General features: G+C 36.3%; 1 protein-coding gene and 1 non-coding gene across 2 annotated transcripts in view; both read right to left on the bottom strand.

The window, feature by feature from the left end:
- Positions 1-4,734: 4,734 nt before the first annotated feature.
- The window catches only part of LOC106143971 (protein hinderin-like), a 48,932-nt gene continuing 37,703 nt past the window's right edge, over positions 4,735-15,963 (bottom strand). Inside the window, exon 5 of the mRNA XM_013349340.2 lies at positions 4,735-5,275. Coding sequence (XP_013204794.2) covers positions 5,125-5,275 — 151 coding nt within the window. The 3' untranslated portion in view covers positions 4,735-5,124. The remainder of the gene's footprint in view (positions 5,276-15,963) is intronic.
- Positions 14,023-14,213, bottom strand: LOC113457110. Its single transcript, XR_003377747.1, has one exon. It is a non-coding gene; the product is annotated as a U2 spliceosomal RNA (small nuclear RNA).

A 15,963-nucleotide genomic window follows, 5' to 3' on the forward strand; every position in this document is an offset into this window, starting at 1 on the left:
AATAAAAAAAAAACAAATAACTAAAAATAAGTGACAGTGAGTGCTCAGCTACAGATCAACCCCCACACTCAAGATTCAGGGATCATAGTACAAAAGTGGGTGGGGTAAATATAAGACAGAAGGATAAAGAGGAATGCTCTGAAATACTGTTCCTTCGACGGGACATGGCTGCTGTGTAGATGCCATATTTAGCCTCACACGACCAGCAGAAGTTAGTTAAAAATCCACCATGGAGGGGAAAGGACTCCACCAGGGAGTGGAGAGGAATCCCCACTCTTGAAGTTATTGATAACTGAAGACTACTGGGGCAGAGGCAGTTTTCTTCAGAGGTTGTCTATGTTTCTGTGGATAGCCACACATGCATGTGTACAAAGCAGCACTAAACAGATTCAATCTCTCTCTCTCTCTCTCTCTCTCTCTCTCTCTCTCTCTCTCTCTCTCTCTCTCACACACACACACACACACATATACACACACACACATATACACACACACAGCATCAAGTTGGAAGATGTATCCTGGGATAATGGGGGAAATTGAAGGGAAGGAAGGAACATATATGAGCAAAATAAATTATACACATGTATGAAATTTTAAGAGAATGAATTTTTAAAACAGAGGGGGGAAGCGCTTGGTTTCCAACGAAGCAATGCAAAAAGAAGCCCAATTAGACAAACGAACTCTGTCAAAACAAAAACACTAACAACAAAAAATTCTTGGTTTCCTTCAGTGAGTAACAACAGATACAGGCTAAGTTTTCTTTCACAGAGCTTAGAAGCCAGCCAAGAACTTTACTAAAAACCTTCCAAATACTGGTGAAAAGGAAGCACGGGAATAAAAACCAAAAGGAACAATCATCCCCTGCTCATGCTCACAAGAGAAGTGCCATCTTTTAGTCAGTGCCTACTACAGAACTTGGTAAGATTCTTTACAGGTGTGATAAAAAAAATTTTTCAAATTCTAATAAGCCTGCCAAGCAGGCATTATAGATAAAAGGGAGTATTAGATGCAAAAGGAATCACTTTTCAGATTGGAGATATTGCTCAGTAGTACAACATCTGCTGAAGTACTGAATTCAGTCTCCAATCCTATGATCAGTGGGGTTCAGGTGCTGTTCCCCAGCACTAGTTGGGAAAGTATTTAGTGAGCAGGCATCACAACCTGAGTTCAGATCTCTAACATGATTGTCAATAGCATGTACTACAATCCCAGCAGTGGATAGGTGGAGAAAGGCAGATTCCTGAGATCACTGTCCAGTTCATCCAGCCCAATCTAGCTCCAGATCCAATGAGAGACTTTCAAAAATGAGGTGTACAGTGACTAAGGAAAACACCTGACGTCCACCTGTGGTGCCTTCAAATATATGAGCATATCTGCATGGACAAATGCACCACATGCATGTGTGCAACACACACACACGGGTCGGGAGAATGGTGACACAAAGTCATTTAGTAGCCTTCTTATGTAGTCAATGGAAACAAGAAATGTTTTTACTCTAACATGCACTGTGCTTCAGACATTTGCCACCACGGTTCAGAACATAGTAATGCTACCAGACATCAGACCTCACTCTCCTTCTACAAGCTTTTACTAACACCATCAATCTGAGTCATTCTCAAGAAATACAAGTTCAAATATTAATTAACTTTACTAATGAATACACCCATTACAACTTAAAATATTCACATGCCTGCATGTTTCAGAATTAGAGTTGTTGGTCAAATTTCTCTTTAGGTGTCTCTTAAAGATTCTCTCTTGTTTCACACACACTCAGGTAGGCAAAGTTCCACAAGGCTCAAGAGACCCACGTGGCAGTGGAAATGCTATATTTATTTATACTTCTAAGGTCTTAAAGCATAGTATTCCTTGTTTAAAGACTAAAAATTATAAGAACGTTTATGTTTTAATATATATGCTACCACATGTCATATCCTTATGCAAACATGCAAAATAACTTTCTTTTCCACTAATGAATTAGTCTGTATTGTTAATCCATTATTATCCCTTAAAAGAAAAACTAATTTGGTATAACATACCTTAAAAATGCCCCAAACTACAATTTGTTGGTATATTGCCATGGTACCCCACACAGAAATGAACTTTAAAATGAACTGAGATTATCTGACTTCATGTAGATGAAAGAGTCTGAACCATTCATGTGTGATAGGTAAATGTATGTGTAGTTTAAATTATAATGTTTTAAATTACAAGCTCATTTTATGTTTCAGAGTTTTATGGAGTTTTATGTACTGTAAAATCATCTGTATTAACCTCTGACAGGTTTATTCTATTAAGGAGATTTGTACCTGGGCAATATACTTGTAACAAAAATCCTGAATATCATTGTTAGTATCATTTCTTTCTCCCCTTTTGACAATAAACTTCTATAAACATGACCTACCATTTGTGATTTAAAATGCCTCAAGAGGGATTACAGCAACTAATCTATTTTAATTGTTGCTAATACCCCAACATTTACTTCAGTCCTCATTCACAATTCAAAATAAGTGCTGACACCAACTCCCTGCTTACTGTATATGAAACAGTTCTAAGTCTATGAGCTCATGTATATCTTTCCCCTCTGAAGAGAGTTAAACAAAGAGTATTTTAGGCTAAGCAAACCCTGGGGTCTTAAACGCAACTACCTGTGGAAGTTAGAGCACAGAAGTAGCCACAGACATAAGGGACACAGCTAAATTTAGTTGCTATCACTCTGGATTCAGGCTACAGAAGTAATGTGTTTGTGTTCAGTCTTGAGCTAAGTCCTGCAGGAAACACTAAATATTGTGCCACTCCACTCCACTTGCGCTGTCTTAACACCCTGCTTTCCAGAAGAAACCATTCATGGCCTTGATAAGTTTATACAGCTTAAGCACTGAAAACACCATTCTTCACAGAGTACTAATGTCACTGCCCACTGAAATGACATGCTACCTTCTTAGAAAGCTATATAAGTATCTTAAGTATTAATACAACAAACAAGGACTTACTCTGGCTGTCCAGCCTTTCAAATATTCTAATACCAATCTCTCTTATCTTCTTTCCTCAACTTAATTCTGATGCCACTGGATGCAATACATCTTGTCCCAAGAAAGTCAAAATATTTCTTTGTTTCCATAGAAAAAGTAAGTTCTATATCCTCTACTTTTGCTAGCAGAGTAGAAGGCAACTTCAGGCTCCTTCTCACTCACTACTTGCAACACTATCCAAATCAGACAACTAACTGCTGTGCTTAACCTTCTCAGCCTCTTTCATGTCAGAGCAAACCCACATGATATCAGTAATATCATACAGCACTATCACGTGAGGGATGGGAGGACTCCCCAATAAAATTCCTTTATTTTCTTTTTACATGGAGAGGACTTACAGTTGCCTTTTCTTCCTGCCCTAATTTAAATGTGGTCCTTTGAACTCGAACAGACATTAGAAGCTAGAACTGTAGAGCTACCAACACTGATAACTTTAAACCCGCAAATCAATACCAGAGGTCATCTCTCTCCAGTTCTTACGTGAAAACAGACCTTTAAATGGAAATGTCATTGGATTTCTAAACTACTATTTTGTGAAAGTGCTATCCAAATTGTGTTCTGAATTTTCAGTAAACAGCATTTCTCTAACAAGGAGAAAAAAACAGCAGAACATGGTCTCTGTCCTGAGGGCTGACATTCTTCGAACAATGACGTCAAAAAAAGCCAAAAGAGGCCCAAGATGATGGACCCATGGAGGGATGGAGAGTCAGACAGACAGATAAACAGACAGAGTCAGAGAAAGAGAGACAGAGATAGAGACACAGAGAAAGATTGACAGAGAGATGTCAGAGAGAGAAGTCAGAGTGAGACACACACACAGAGAAAGAGAATGGGAAAAAAACTTACTATCATGGTGTCATTAAACCTTATTAATGATCTACTCTACAAATTAAAAAGTAAAAACTCTAACTGTATTAATATTCTATCATATGATTCTATTGTGTGAAAACAAGTTCAGAACTCATTTTATATTAACAGTTTTGTGATTTTTCAAGCTAGTTAATTTATCTTTATGATTAGATTTCTCTAATATTTTAAATGAATTATTATTATCAATATAAGAGATTGTTTGTCACTTGCAGAATCTTTTAAAAAATAACCATGAAGTTAGTAATGACTCTGACAGTAAGGACAAGGACTTTTTCAAGCGTTCACACTGCTTTAGCTGAAAGATCCATCATTCTTTGTTTAAGGACAACTGCTTCTCTCTTTGATCTATGACATTATACAATTCTACCCAACCAAGAGAAAGTTCATAAGTATGGTTATTTTAATTCACATATCCCTCTAAGTAGAACTTTTTAATTTAAATATGTTTGTACTGGGGCTAGAGATATGATTCAGAGGTTAAGAATGCTTACTGCTCTTCCAAAGGTACTTAGCACCAATACGGGGTGGCTAATAATCAACTGTTAATGCAGCTCCAGGGAATCCTTTCTCTGACCTCCATGGGCACATGCTCTCACAAACACAAAGCCCCACACACATACAACATAATTTAAACAAAAAGTCAGTCTTAAATACTGTGTTTATTTTTGTACAAACCATGCACTACGTACATGGGTACATATACACACACATGCATTCTCAATACTTCTAAATTAAAATTGCAAAGTTTTCTGCTTCATGACATTGCTTATTGGTTTTATACTATAGTGTAAGCATTTATCAGCTACAACAGCTATATACACTATAAGCTGTTGTTCTGGCTTCTAGATTTTTTTTTTCATTTCATGTTTATAACAGAACAGGATTCCTTTCAACTGTTTAAACTTTACCTAGGAAGAATTCTAAATATGAGGAAGTTAAGCCTCTATTATAGTAGTGGGGGGATTTAATGAAGATGCAACGTTTTGTGGTAAAGCCCAAATTTCTTATTGTCTGTTTTAGTTGATAAATGTGTTCTGCACGAGCAATAACAGCAGCAGAACAGCTGGATGGCCTTATCAAGCACAAAGGAAGCAACAGCACATGCTGCTAAGTGTCTTTCTGATTGCCCAGAAATGGCAGCACATGCAGATTTATTCCCTGTTATAAATTAGAACAATTATTTCTCTGGAGTATACAATTTCTTCATACAAGAGTCAAACTTACTCTACATAAAAATGAAAGAAACTTTCAAAAGGATATCTTCCCTTTCTTTGATGATCAGTTCATTCTGCTCTTCCAACTGCCGGATCTTCTTCTCAAAGGATTCCTGCTCGGTTTTCAGTCGTTCCTCTGTCACTTCCTTTTCTTCACTTACTCTAAAAGAAATAACAAAAAAAAAGAGGGAAAAATAAAAAGTTCACCAGAATAAAGACACATATCTACAGCTTCAGCTCACCCAAATTACATTTCTGATTCATGATGTAAGTGGAGACTGCTCATTCATTCCCTGGCTGTCCAGACCCGAATAATCACACATAAACTATATTAAGTACAACACTTTGGCCTATTAGCTCAGGCTTCTTATTAACTAACTCATACATCTGAAATTAACCCATTTCTATTAATCTATGTATCACCACAGACTATGGCCTATTGGTAAGGTTCCAGATTTCTAGCATCTTTCTCCTTCAACAGCTACATGGCATCTCTCTGACTCTACCTACTCTACATATCACTGTTCAGATTTCACACCTGGCTTTATTCTGCCCTTCCATGTGCCAACGTGGCTTCTTCATTAACCAATAGAAATAAAACATATATAAAACATACAGAGGGGAATCCCACATCATCTCCCCTTTCCTGTCTAAATAAAAAGGAATGTTTTCAGCTTTAACACAGTAAAATTACATATAACAAAACAGGTATCAAGCAATAATTATAGTTACAATATTTCTTTGTGAGTCTGAAGTTTCATATCTAATTTGTCTTTTATCATCACTAAGGAAAAAAAAAATAACTCTCTGTCTTCAACTCCATCAAGGACCCAAAAAGGATATATATTACCTAAGTACGCAGGAAGTGCATTGTAAGCAACTTCCAAAACTCTAGAATTGACAGAGACATCTCACTGCCTAGATAGTCACCCAGACTTCTTCTGTAAAGTTGGGGCATCCATCTTTAGCCTACAGGCCCATAGTATCTGGCAGACTTTTCCATGAAGCAGGAAATGTGAAAGGCTGTATTTCCTATATTGGCAGTTTGTCAGTCACTTTCTTCTCTGTCCTGCAGAATGTCTGGCAGTTTCCTGTGTGAAGCAGGAATCCTGAAGGACCATCCTGTCTTTTAGAAAGTTTAGCAGTCACTTTTCTGTGGGTCCTGAATGTCTTAAAGCACACCATCAAGCAGTCCAAGCAAGAGCAGTTTCTTGCACAAATGGCTAGCCTTCTCAATTGAAGGCAAATTCCATAACAAATGTCTTTGATGCCCATCAACCTTTTGAAGTAATTGGTGCTGCCAGAAGCAGATATGTCCATTGTCAAGAAAAATCTAAGTTCTTAAAACAGTTTAAATGCCATATTCTGTAGGGCTTTGAAGTGTTGAAGAGTATCTAACTGAAATACATCTTTATATGTCTAGAAAACCTAACTTATATGACTACAAATTTGACTATTAAATAACTATTAATATGTAGTTTTAATTATTCATTTTTAATGAATGTATAAACATAATACCTTAAACAAGAGTAGAAAAATACAAATAATAAGATTGTCCTTAAATCTATATCAATAGACCAAGATCCATACCAGTGTAAATATTCATTTCTATACGATATCCCCCATTAAATGAAAACAAAATTTACAAACAACCATTTTGGGAACTTGGGCATTGTTTTCTCTAAACTGCTTCTTGCTGTTTGTGGGGAGAAGTATTTTTAGGGGTTTAAGAAGATCTTTCAGGGGGTCTTGTTCCATCAAACCACATTAGCCTGAAAGGCACCCACAGGATCTCATCTCCTGTGGAAACAAAAGCAGATGCTTTTCCAAAGTAATACGTCTTCAGACTCAAATTTTGAAGTCAAAACACCTTTAAAATATACATGTTGGTTTAGTTTAGTAACAACCCCCACAACAAAATGTCTCTCTGCAGTTAGTTCATTAACAGTCAAAAAATTTAAGGAAAACACACTGTATACATAATCCAGACTCTGTGTATTTTCCATCTTTGAGTGGCTTTTTTCTCTCAATTACTTTTTAATATTTATTACCTTTACTCCTTTAATCTACGACTGTCTGTTCTCTTATATTACTTTTACTGTCTCTTTTAAGACTTTGTTTTATTTTTTAAAAATTATTTTTTATAACTCTCTATACTCTTTTTCCTCTTTCTCCCAAGCCTATATAAATTTTTTAAAATAATGTATCTCATGTAGAGGTCTTTTATGTCTGAATTTGTCCTACTGTGTAATTGAAATCCCTTTCCAACAAGGAATATTTTCAAATAGTAGGCAGTGTGGTCACAGCAACCCTGGATGCTGGCTCCGCCTCTCTTGGGCTTTCAATATGGCAGAGGTTCATTTACTACCAGCTCTGCAAGCCAAGTTCACTGCCTCAGATCCAGGGATGCAGCAGTTTTATGTTGTTGCCATTAATCAACTTGCAGCATACTGCACACACACACACACACACACACACACACACACACACACAAATTGGTTCTTTGAGAAAAATCATTAAGCTTCATCAACCCTTAACAAACCAAAGTAAAAGGGAAAGATGATCTAAATTAATAATGTTAGAGACAAGACAGTCATGATATCAGACACCAAGGAAATCCAGAGAATCACAATGACAAACTTTAAAAGTCTATACCCCTTGCATATAGAAAATTTAAAAAAAAATGGATAATTTCCTTGATACATATCACTTACCAGATCAGATAAGCAATTTAAATAAATCTATAACCCTATAACCCTAGTGTAATAGAAGCAGTAATTAAATATTTCCCAACCAAAAACAGCACAGGGTCAGATGGATTTAGTACAGAATTCTACTCAATTTTCAAAATAAAAATAAATGTCAGTACTCCTCAAATTATTCCACAAAATAGAAACTGAAGGATCATGACATATTTCTTCTTATGAGGTTACAATTACACAACAAAGGAAGTAAGTTACTGTCTATTTTCCCTTATGAACAGAAATGCAAAAACGCTCAAAATACTTGCAAACTGAATAAAAAATACATCAAAAAGATTATCTACCATGAGCAAGTAGACTTAATCTTAGAAATACATCACAAAGATTATCTACCATGAGCAAGTAGACTTAATCTTAGAAATGCACAAATGGTTCAACTTACGTAAATTGATAAATGAAATACAACACACTAAACAGAATTGACAAAAACTACATGGTCATCTCATTATCCAATATCCTTCCAAAATAAAAGACCAGGAGAGATGAAGGATACAGGGACATACAGCAACATAATGAAAGTGATTTCCAACAAGTCCACAGACAACATCCCCAGCTCACACATAATATATTTTGCCAATTCTCTGTTCATATCAGACTTTGAACAAAGGAGTCTACATGCCCAAATTTCATTGTAAAAGTATCAACAATATAAAAAGGATCAAGTCAGTACCTTTCCTCCAAAAATCCACTGGTCTTGAAAAAATAAAACAAACAACCCCCCCCCAAAAAAAGATAGGCCAATAATAATTACAAAAATGAACCTTAGGACACAGAATTTAAAGGAACAATCAAACTTAATCAAGGAATTCAAGGAGTTTAAAGACAAAAAGAAAGAGTTAAGTAAAATTAAGAAGAATGAATTTAAGAAAAACAAATGCCTGGATGATGACCAAGAAAACACAAACAAGGTTGACATAAATAATGAAGACAATACTGCTTGGTCAAAAGTGAGACCCCAGCCCTCTAACATCCCTAAATCCAAAGAGTCTGGAATGTAATACTGAGTTGAAAGTGTCACCCCAGCCCCTAGCCTGGGAATTGCCCTGGTCCGGACTTCAATTCCAGTCGGCCAAGTGCTTGCACTCCAATTCCCAGCCTGCCAAGAGCTTGTACTCAAACTCACAACCTGCCAAATGCTGAGCCCTCCTTGGGAAGGATCAGGAGCACTCAAACTGGGTATTTAGTGTGGAGCCAGAAAAAGGAACATGTGCTTATGTGCTTTCTTTCGGGTGTTGTGTCTGCTCTCCCTCTGTCTTCCCCCTGCCATTCTCCCAGCCACCCGAGAGCGTGGCATTCATTAAACGTGGGCATTTTTGATTCAGTCTAATCTGATTTGATTGTAGTTCTGCGCCGGCAGAGAGGCTCAGTTACGAAATGTTTCTAACAAATGCAAGACTTAATAATGGAATTTAATAAAGAGACAGAAACATAGAAAAGAACTCAAGCTGAAATAAAGATGTAGTTGCTCTCTTCCAGCACGTAGGTCTACATGCAGGGCACTCATACATAAAATAGTTTATTTTTTTTTTAAAAAAAGATGTAGTTGAAAACCACAACAGTCCAACTAAAAAACTCAAAGAAAAGCCTTACAAGTATAATAGATGAGGCAGAAGATAGAATTTCAGGACTTGAATTTAAAGTGAGAGAATTTAGGTCAAATAAAGAGCGTGAAAAAATAAAAAATAAACAAAACACAAAAAATGTGGGATAGTATGGAAAAAACCATTCCTTTGAATTTAAAGGCACAGAAAACAGAGAAGAAGCCTAAGTCAAAGACATAAACCAGATCTCCCTCAAGGTCATAGAAGTAAATTTCCTCAAACTAAGAGAAACATACAAATAAAAGCACACAGAACACCAAGTAGAATAAAAATCTCCACGTCTTATCATAGCTAAAACACTAAGTATACATAACATGTATTGAAAGCTGTAAAAGAAAAACAAAAACCACATATAAAGAAAAACCCATCAGAAATAACAGCTTATTTCTTCATGGAAATTATGAAAGACAGAGAGTCTACAGTAATAGATCCAAGTATTAAAAGACTATGACAGCCATCATAGATTAATATGCTCAGTAAACTATTCATGTAAGTGAGGAGAAAAGAAAAACTTCCCATGATATAAATAGTATATATATAATATATCTCCAACAAACCAAACCTAAAGAAAATAGGAAGCAATGTTTTCAGCTAAAGGGAGAAATGTGCTCTGCAGTGATACTGTGGAAAGAAAAGTGAAGCTATAATGATTAAAAAAAATAAAAAGTGCCACTGAGAACATAAACATCATCAAAAATCAACAACACAATGACCACAATTCACACACATATTTCGATAATAACTTTAAATATCAATGGCCTCTTTCTCCAATCAAAAGATACAGACTGACTAATCAGCACCAAAACAACAAACCAATGTCAAAGCAACCCTGGCATGACACATTTGGCTGACATATTTTAAGCCCATTCTGGCAAGAACTCTGTCTTTCTAAGACTCATTTGCCCCACCATCCCCAAGAGCAGAAACTCTCAGATTTGGAGGTGTGCATTTTGAAAAATTGTTTCTACTGCAGACTCATACTTGTGTGTATAAAAGAACACTAGGAAGTGTGAGAGTCAAGGTTACATTTTAAGTTTAATTACTATGCATAAGAGATCCATGAAATAAAAACACCTATGATCTGCAAGCCCCTTGCCCATGGACAGATAGTTCCTGACATGCTGGAGGCTGTTGTTTATGGGAGATAACAAATCACATGTTCTCACTCCCATAAACAAGTTTGTCTGACCCATCTGCACTGGATGTGCTTCATCACATGTGGGCAGGAGGTAAAAAAGCAGGAAATATGTCAGGATATTTACTTGCCCCTGGTAGGACCTAATGAAAATGCAATGAATTATGGGTTTTCCTTTTTATGTCCTTGCCATACTTGATTCTGGGCCATTTCCCAGGAACTTGAGTATAGATCTGGCCAGGTTCTATCCACCTAGCCGGTATTTGATTAAAGTCTCTTCAAATTTGGCTTTAAACCGTGGTAGTGGCCTTATTCTCAATTGGTGGGATTAATAGGAGACAACCAACCTTACCATCCACAGAATTAGTAAACCTCAGTCCTACTTGAGGAAAAAAATCCAAGTCCAGTTGATGGCAAGAAATAATAAAAGTCAGAATGGAAATAAATGAAATAGAAAAAAAAAGAACACACATACACACTGGTTTTGCAACAGTTCATGGCCCAAGATTCACAGACCCTTGGCCCAACTAGCCAAAAAAGTGAGAGAGGGAGAGAGAGAGAGAAAGAGAACTAAACAAAAAAATTGGAACAGACACCAAAGAAATTCAAAATATTACATAGAAATGTTTTAAAAACTTTTATTGCATTAAGTTGCTGTCTTAGGGTTTTATTGCTATGAAGAGACTCTATAACCATAGCAACTTATTCCTCCAAACGAAAGCGGGGCCTGGGCTATCAGAACAATATTCCAGCCTCAGTTAGGGTTTCCATTGTTGTGATGAGACACCATGACATAGCAATTTTTACATAGGAAAACATTTAAATGACTTACAGTTCAGGTTTAGTCCATTATAGTCAGGACCGGAAGCATAGCAGCACACAGGCAGTCTTGATCCTGCAGAGGTAGCTGAAAGTTCTACTTCTGGATTCAAAATCAGCAGGAAGAAGAGTGACATGGGTTTGAGCTTCTGAAAGTTCAAGTCCACCCTCAGTGACATATTTACTTCAACAAGGCCACACATACTCCAAAAAGGCCACACCTCCTAACAGAGCCACTCCCTATGGACCTATGTGGGCCATTTTCGCTCAAAGTGCCACATATGTAAAACCTAAACAAAATGGATGAAATTATAGATTCAGAAAAACCACCAAAATCAAATCATAAAGAACTCAACAACCTAAACAGACCCATAACAAAGGAAGACATTAAAATCATAATAAAGAATTCAGCTAAAAATAATAAATAAGGGGCTGGAGAGATGCTCAGAGCATTGCCTGCTCTTCCAAGGGTCCTGAGTTCAATTCCCAGCAACCACATGGCTATAATAAGGTCTGGTGCCCTCTTCTGGCCAGCAGGCATACACACAAACAGAATATTGTATACATAATAAATAAATAAATACAAAAAACACACAAAAAATCTTTTAAAAAATAATAAATAAATAAATAAATAAATAAATAAATAAATAAATAAGGCCCAGGACCAAATGGATTAATAACATAATTCTACCAGACTTTCAAAGAAAGACCCACAGACAATACTATGTAAACTACTCAAGAAAGAAGAAAAAGAAAAAAGAAACAGTATGAGCAGACCAAAATTCCTTCTACAAAAGTAGTATCATTCTAGTGTCAAAACCAGATATAGATACAACAACAAAAAACTGTAAGTTGAAATCCCTGATGAACATAGACTCAAAAATATTCACTAAAATATTTGTAAATAGTACATTGAGATATATCAAAAGATAATCCATTATGATAAAATTGGTTTTATCCCTTATGTGCAAGGATGGTTCAATATTTGTGAATCAATAAATGTAATAAAATACATAAATGGACTTAAAGAAAAAAATCACAAGATCATTTCAATAGCTACAGAAAAGCCCATTGACCAAATCCAGCATGACTTAACGATAAAGTTCTAAAGAATGTAAAGCAAGAGGAAATATATGTCAACATAAAGAGATATGAGAAGTCCACAGCCAACATAATCCTAAATAGTAAAATCTTGAAGCAATCCCACTAAAGTCAGGAACAAGAGAAGGATATCTCTACTATCCATGCTGTTGTTGTTAGGCATGAGAGGGATCCTTGCCGTGGATCCCTTGGAGGGTGGGTCTAAAGGTAGGTGAGCAATAAACAAATCCACCATAGAAACAGTTTTTGGAGTTTATTGACATAAAGGGAATGGAGAAGGGAAGAGAGAACTGAAGAGAGAGACAGAGAAAGCGAGAAGGGGAGACTGGGGAAGAGAGGGGAGGGAGAGAAAGAGTCAAAGGTCTGCTTGCCTCTTCAGAAGAATAAACTGGAGAGAGACTGGGAATGGGTGGAGTTTGTCTCTTAAAGGGACTTTTGTATCTACATACAGTCAGGGAACTGCTTGCCATGTGCAGAGAGGTGAGGTGTTGTAGAAAATTAAGGCCTGCCAGGCCAAAGGAGCAAACCTGGAGTCTGCCTGGCACTGTCAGAGGTTCTGACCATGCCTAGCCAATGAGGGATGACCAAGCTATGTTGCCTGAGGGCCTAGCAACAGCCTCTGTCAGAGGTACTGACTGTGCCTAGCCAAAGAGGTTTGACTATGCAGTGTCAACTGATCAGAACACCTGGGTGCTGGGAGAATATATGTTTTTCCTGTTGTTAAATGAACGAATCTGCTGTATGCCTTCTACCTGACTCCCAGTGTCTGAGATGTTGACACTGCACCTTCTCACCCCCTCTCCCAAGGAAGACATTAGAGTCCAACGACAAGGTGTGACACACTGTGCCAGGTTCCCAAAGGATAGGGCCAAGATGTGCCTGGATACTAACACCTACTCCTTTTCAACACTGTGCTCAAAGTACTACCTGGAGCAATAAGACAAAAGGAGAAAATCAAATGAACAGAAACAGGGGAAAAATAAGTCAAACTATCTCTATTATAAGATAATATGATACTATATGTTAGAGACCCCAAGAATTCTATCAGAAAACTTTGAGGAAAACAAGAAACTAATTCAATAATGTGACAAGAAACAGTCAATTTGCACAACTTAATAATTTTTCTATACACTCAACATATAGAGAAGTATTGTGGACACACTCCTATTTAAAATAGCCTAAAAAATATGAAAAATATGCCTAACCAAGGGAGTAAAGGAACTTAACAATGAAAACTTTTTTTTAATAGTAGTAATAATATACATTTAATTCCTCTGGCCCTGGGGAGGAGGCAAGTGGAAATCCAACACAAACCCGACGACATAAAAAGCTACCAAAAACAACACACATACAGATGCATAAACGGCTCTTTGTGGCCTTAGATGACAAGAGACAGGACCGAAACAACCCAATCCATCGCAAGAAAAGACAGTAAAATGCGCGTAAAAGACGTGCAAACAGCTTTCTTTAGAACCTGAGCAAATGTCCCCGAAGGGGTGCACCATTCCTGGAGGTACTGCAATACCAGGTCGATGCGTGGAGTGGACGGAGCAAGCTTCTATTCCAACTCCTAGTTCCAAAAATCCATTTAATATATTGTCCTCGGATAGAGGACGTATCAGATATTAAACTGATAAGAACAGATACTACACTTGATCTTAGCCAAAAGGCCGAGAAGCGATCAACAATGAAAACTTTAAGTATCTTAAAAAATAAGTACAGAAAGACACTAGAAAATAAAAAGACATCCAGGCTCATGGATTGGTACAATATTGTGGTAATCAACATTTTACTGAAATATGCTTTCAGATTCAATGTAATCCCAATCAAAAATCCTCATCTCATTCTTCACAAAAATAAAAACATAAAATGCCATCCTAAAATTCACATGGAACCACAAAAGACCTCAGATAGCTAAAACAATCCTGAACAAAAAAACCTGCTGGAGGGATATACAATCCAGATCTAACACATAATATAGAGCCATACTAATAAAAACCATTAAGTAGTGGCACAAAGATTGACATCAAGAGCAATGGAATAAAATATAAGATAGAAACGAGTACATATAACTTCAGACATTTATTTGACAAAGACAACAAAATCATAAGCTGAAGAAAAAGCATCTTCAACAAATGGTAATGTGAAAACTGAATGTCCACATTCAGAAGAAAAAGATTAGAACAGTATTTATCACCTGGCATAAAAAATAACTTCAAATGGATCAAAGACCTAAATCTGAAACCTGAAACACCAAAACTGCCGGAAGAAAGCATAGGCAGAACTCTATGTGATATAAGTGTTGGAAAGAATTTCCTGAATACTTTCCCCAAGAATTAGGACTAACAATTGAAAAATGGGACTTCATGAAACTTAAAAGATTCAGCAAAGCTAGAGAAACAATTAGACCCTGTGAAGAGAAAGCCTGCAGAATGGGAAAGAATCTTTGCCAGCTATACATCTGACAGAGTAATAAGAGTATCTAGGACACAGAAAGAAATAAAAGAAAGTAGTCAAATAAACAAATGTACTGTCTAAAGGAATACAGTACTTTAGAAATAACAGATGAAGCAATGTTTGCAAAGATTTTAAGAACTACAAATACATATCTATTATGAATATAGATTCAAAAATCCTTAGCAAGACACTAGCAAGCAGAATCTAGGAATATAAAAAAGTATGTCACAACCAGCTGAGATTTATCTCAGGAATGCAAAGTCGGTACAATATCTAAAACTTAACTCATGCAATGTACCATACATTAATAGAACCAGAGACAAAAAATATATGATTATCTATAGTAGATTTATAAAAAAAACATTTGAAAATAAAAAAATTATAATTTAAAAAATTCAATAAATAGAAAAAAACCCACCAGATGATACCAACAAAATGCTAACATGGAAAGAGGAAATGTAACGGGACCGCATTCCTAGATAAACACTGGAAGCAATTAAGGAATGATGAAAGTGGGAGAACTAACCTTCCCAAAGTAAGAGGCCCCCAACTGGGTATCTAGCACAAATGGTTAGCCCTGAAACATAACAGTATACAGTATACAGATTCAGCAGGTGATATTTATATACTAGGGAAAAATATATATGTAAGAAAACATTGAAAGAAAAAGAAGTCATGAACTTGAGAAAGGGAAAGGGCAGTATATGAGGATGGAAAGAGAATGGCAAAGTTATATATTTTTAAGTATATTTTAATTTTAAAAATAAAATCTATTAAAAATATTAAGAAAATTAAAAATGAGAGAAAAAGACCATCTATTATAAACCTATAAAATATTTTACTTAGTAGTGAAATACTAAAGTAATTCTGCTTATGTTCGGAAACCAGGAATTCAACACAGTATTAGCTTACAGCCAAGGCAATCAAGCAATAGAGAGACTGTTATCCAGACTCTAAAGGAAGACTGAACCCATG

Source organism: Microtus ochrogaster, chromosome 18 (assembly GCF_000317375.1).
Source record: "Microtus ochrogaster isolate Prairie Vole_2 chromosome 18, MicOch1.0, whole genome shotgun sequence".
NCBI lineage: Eukaryota > Metazoa > Chordata > Mammalia > Rodentia > Cricetidae > Microtus > Microtus ochrogaster.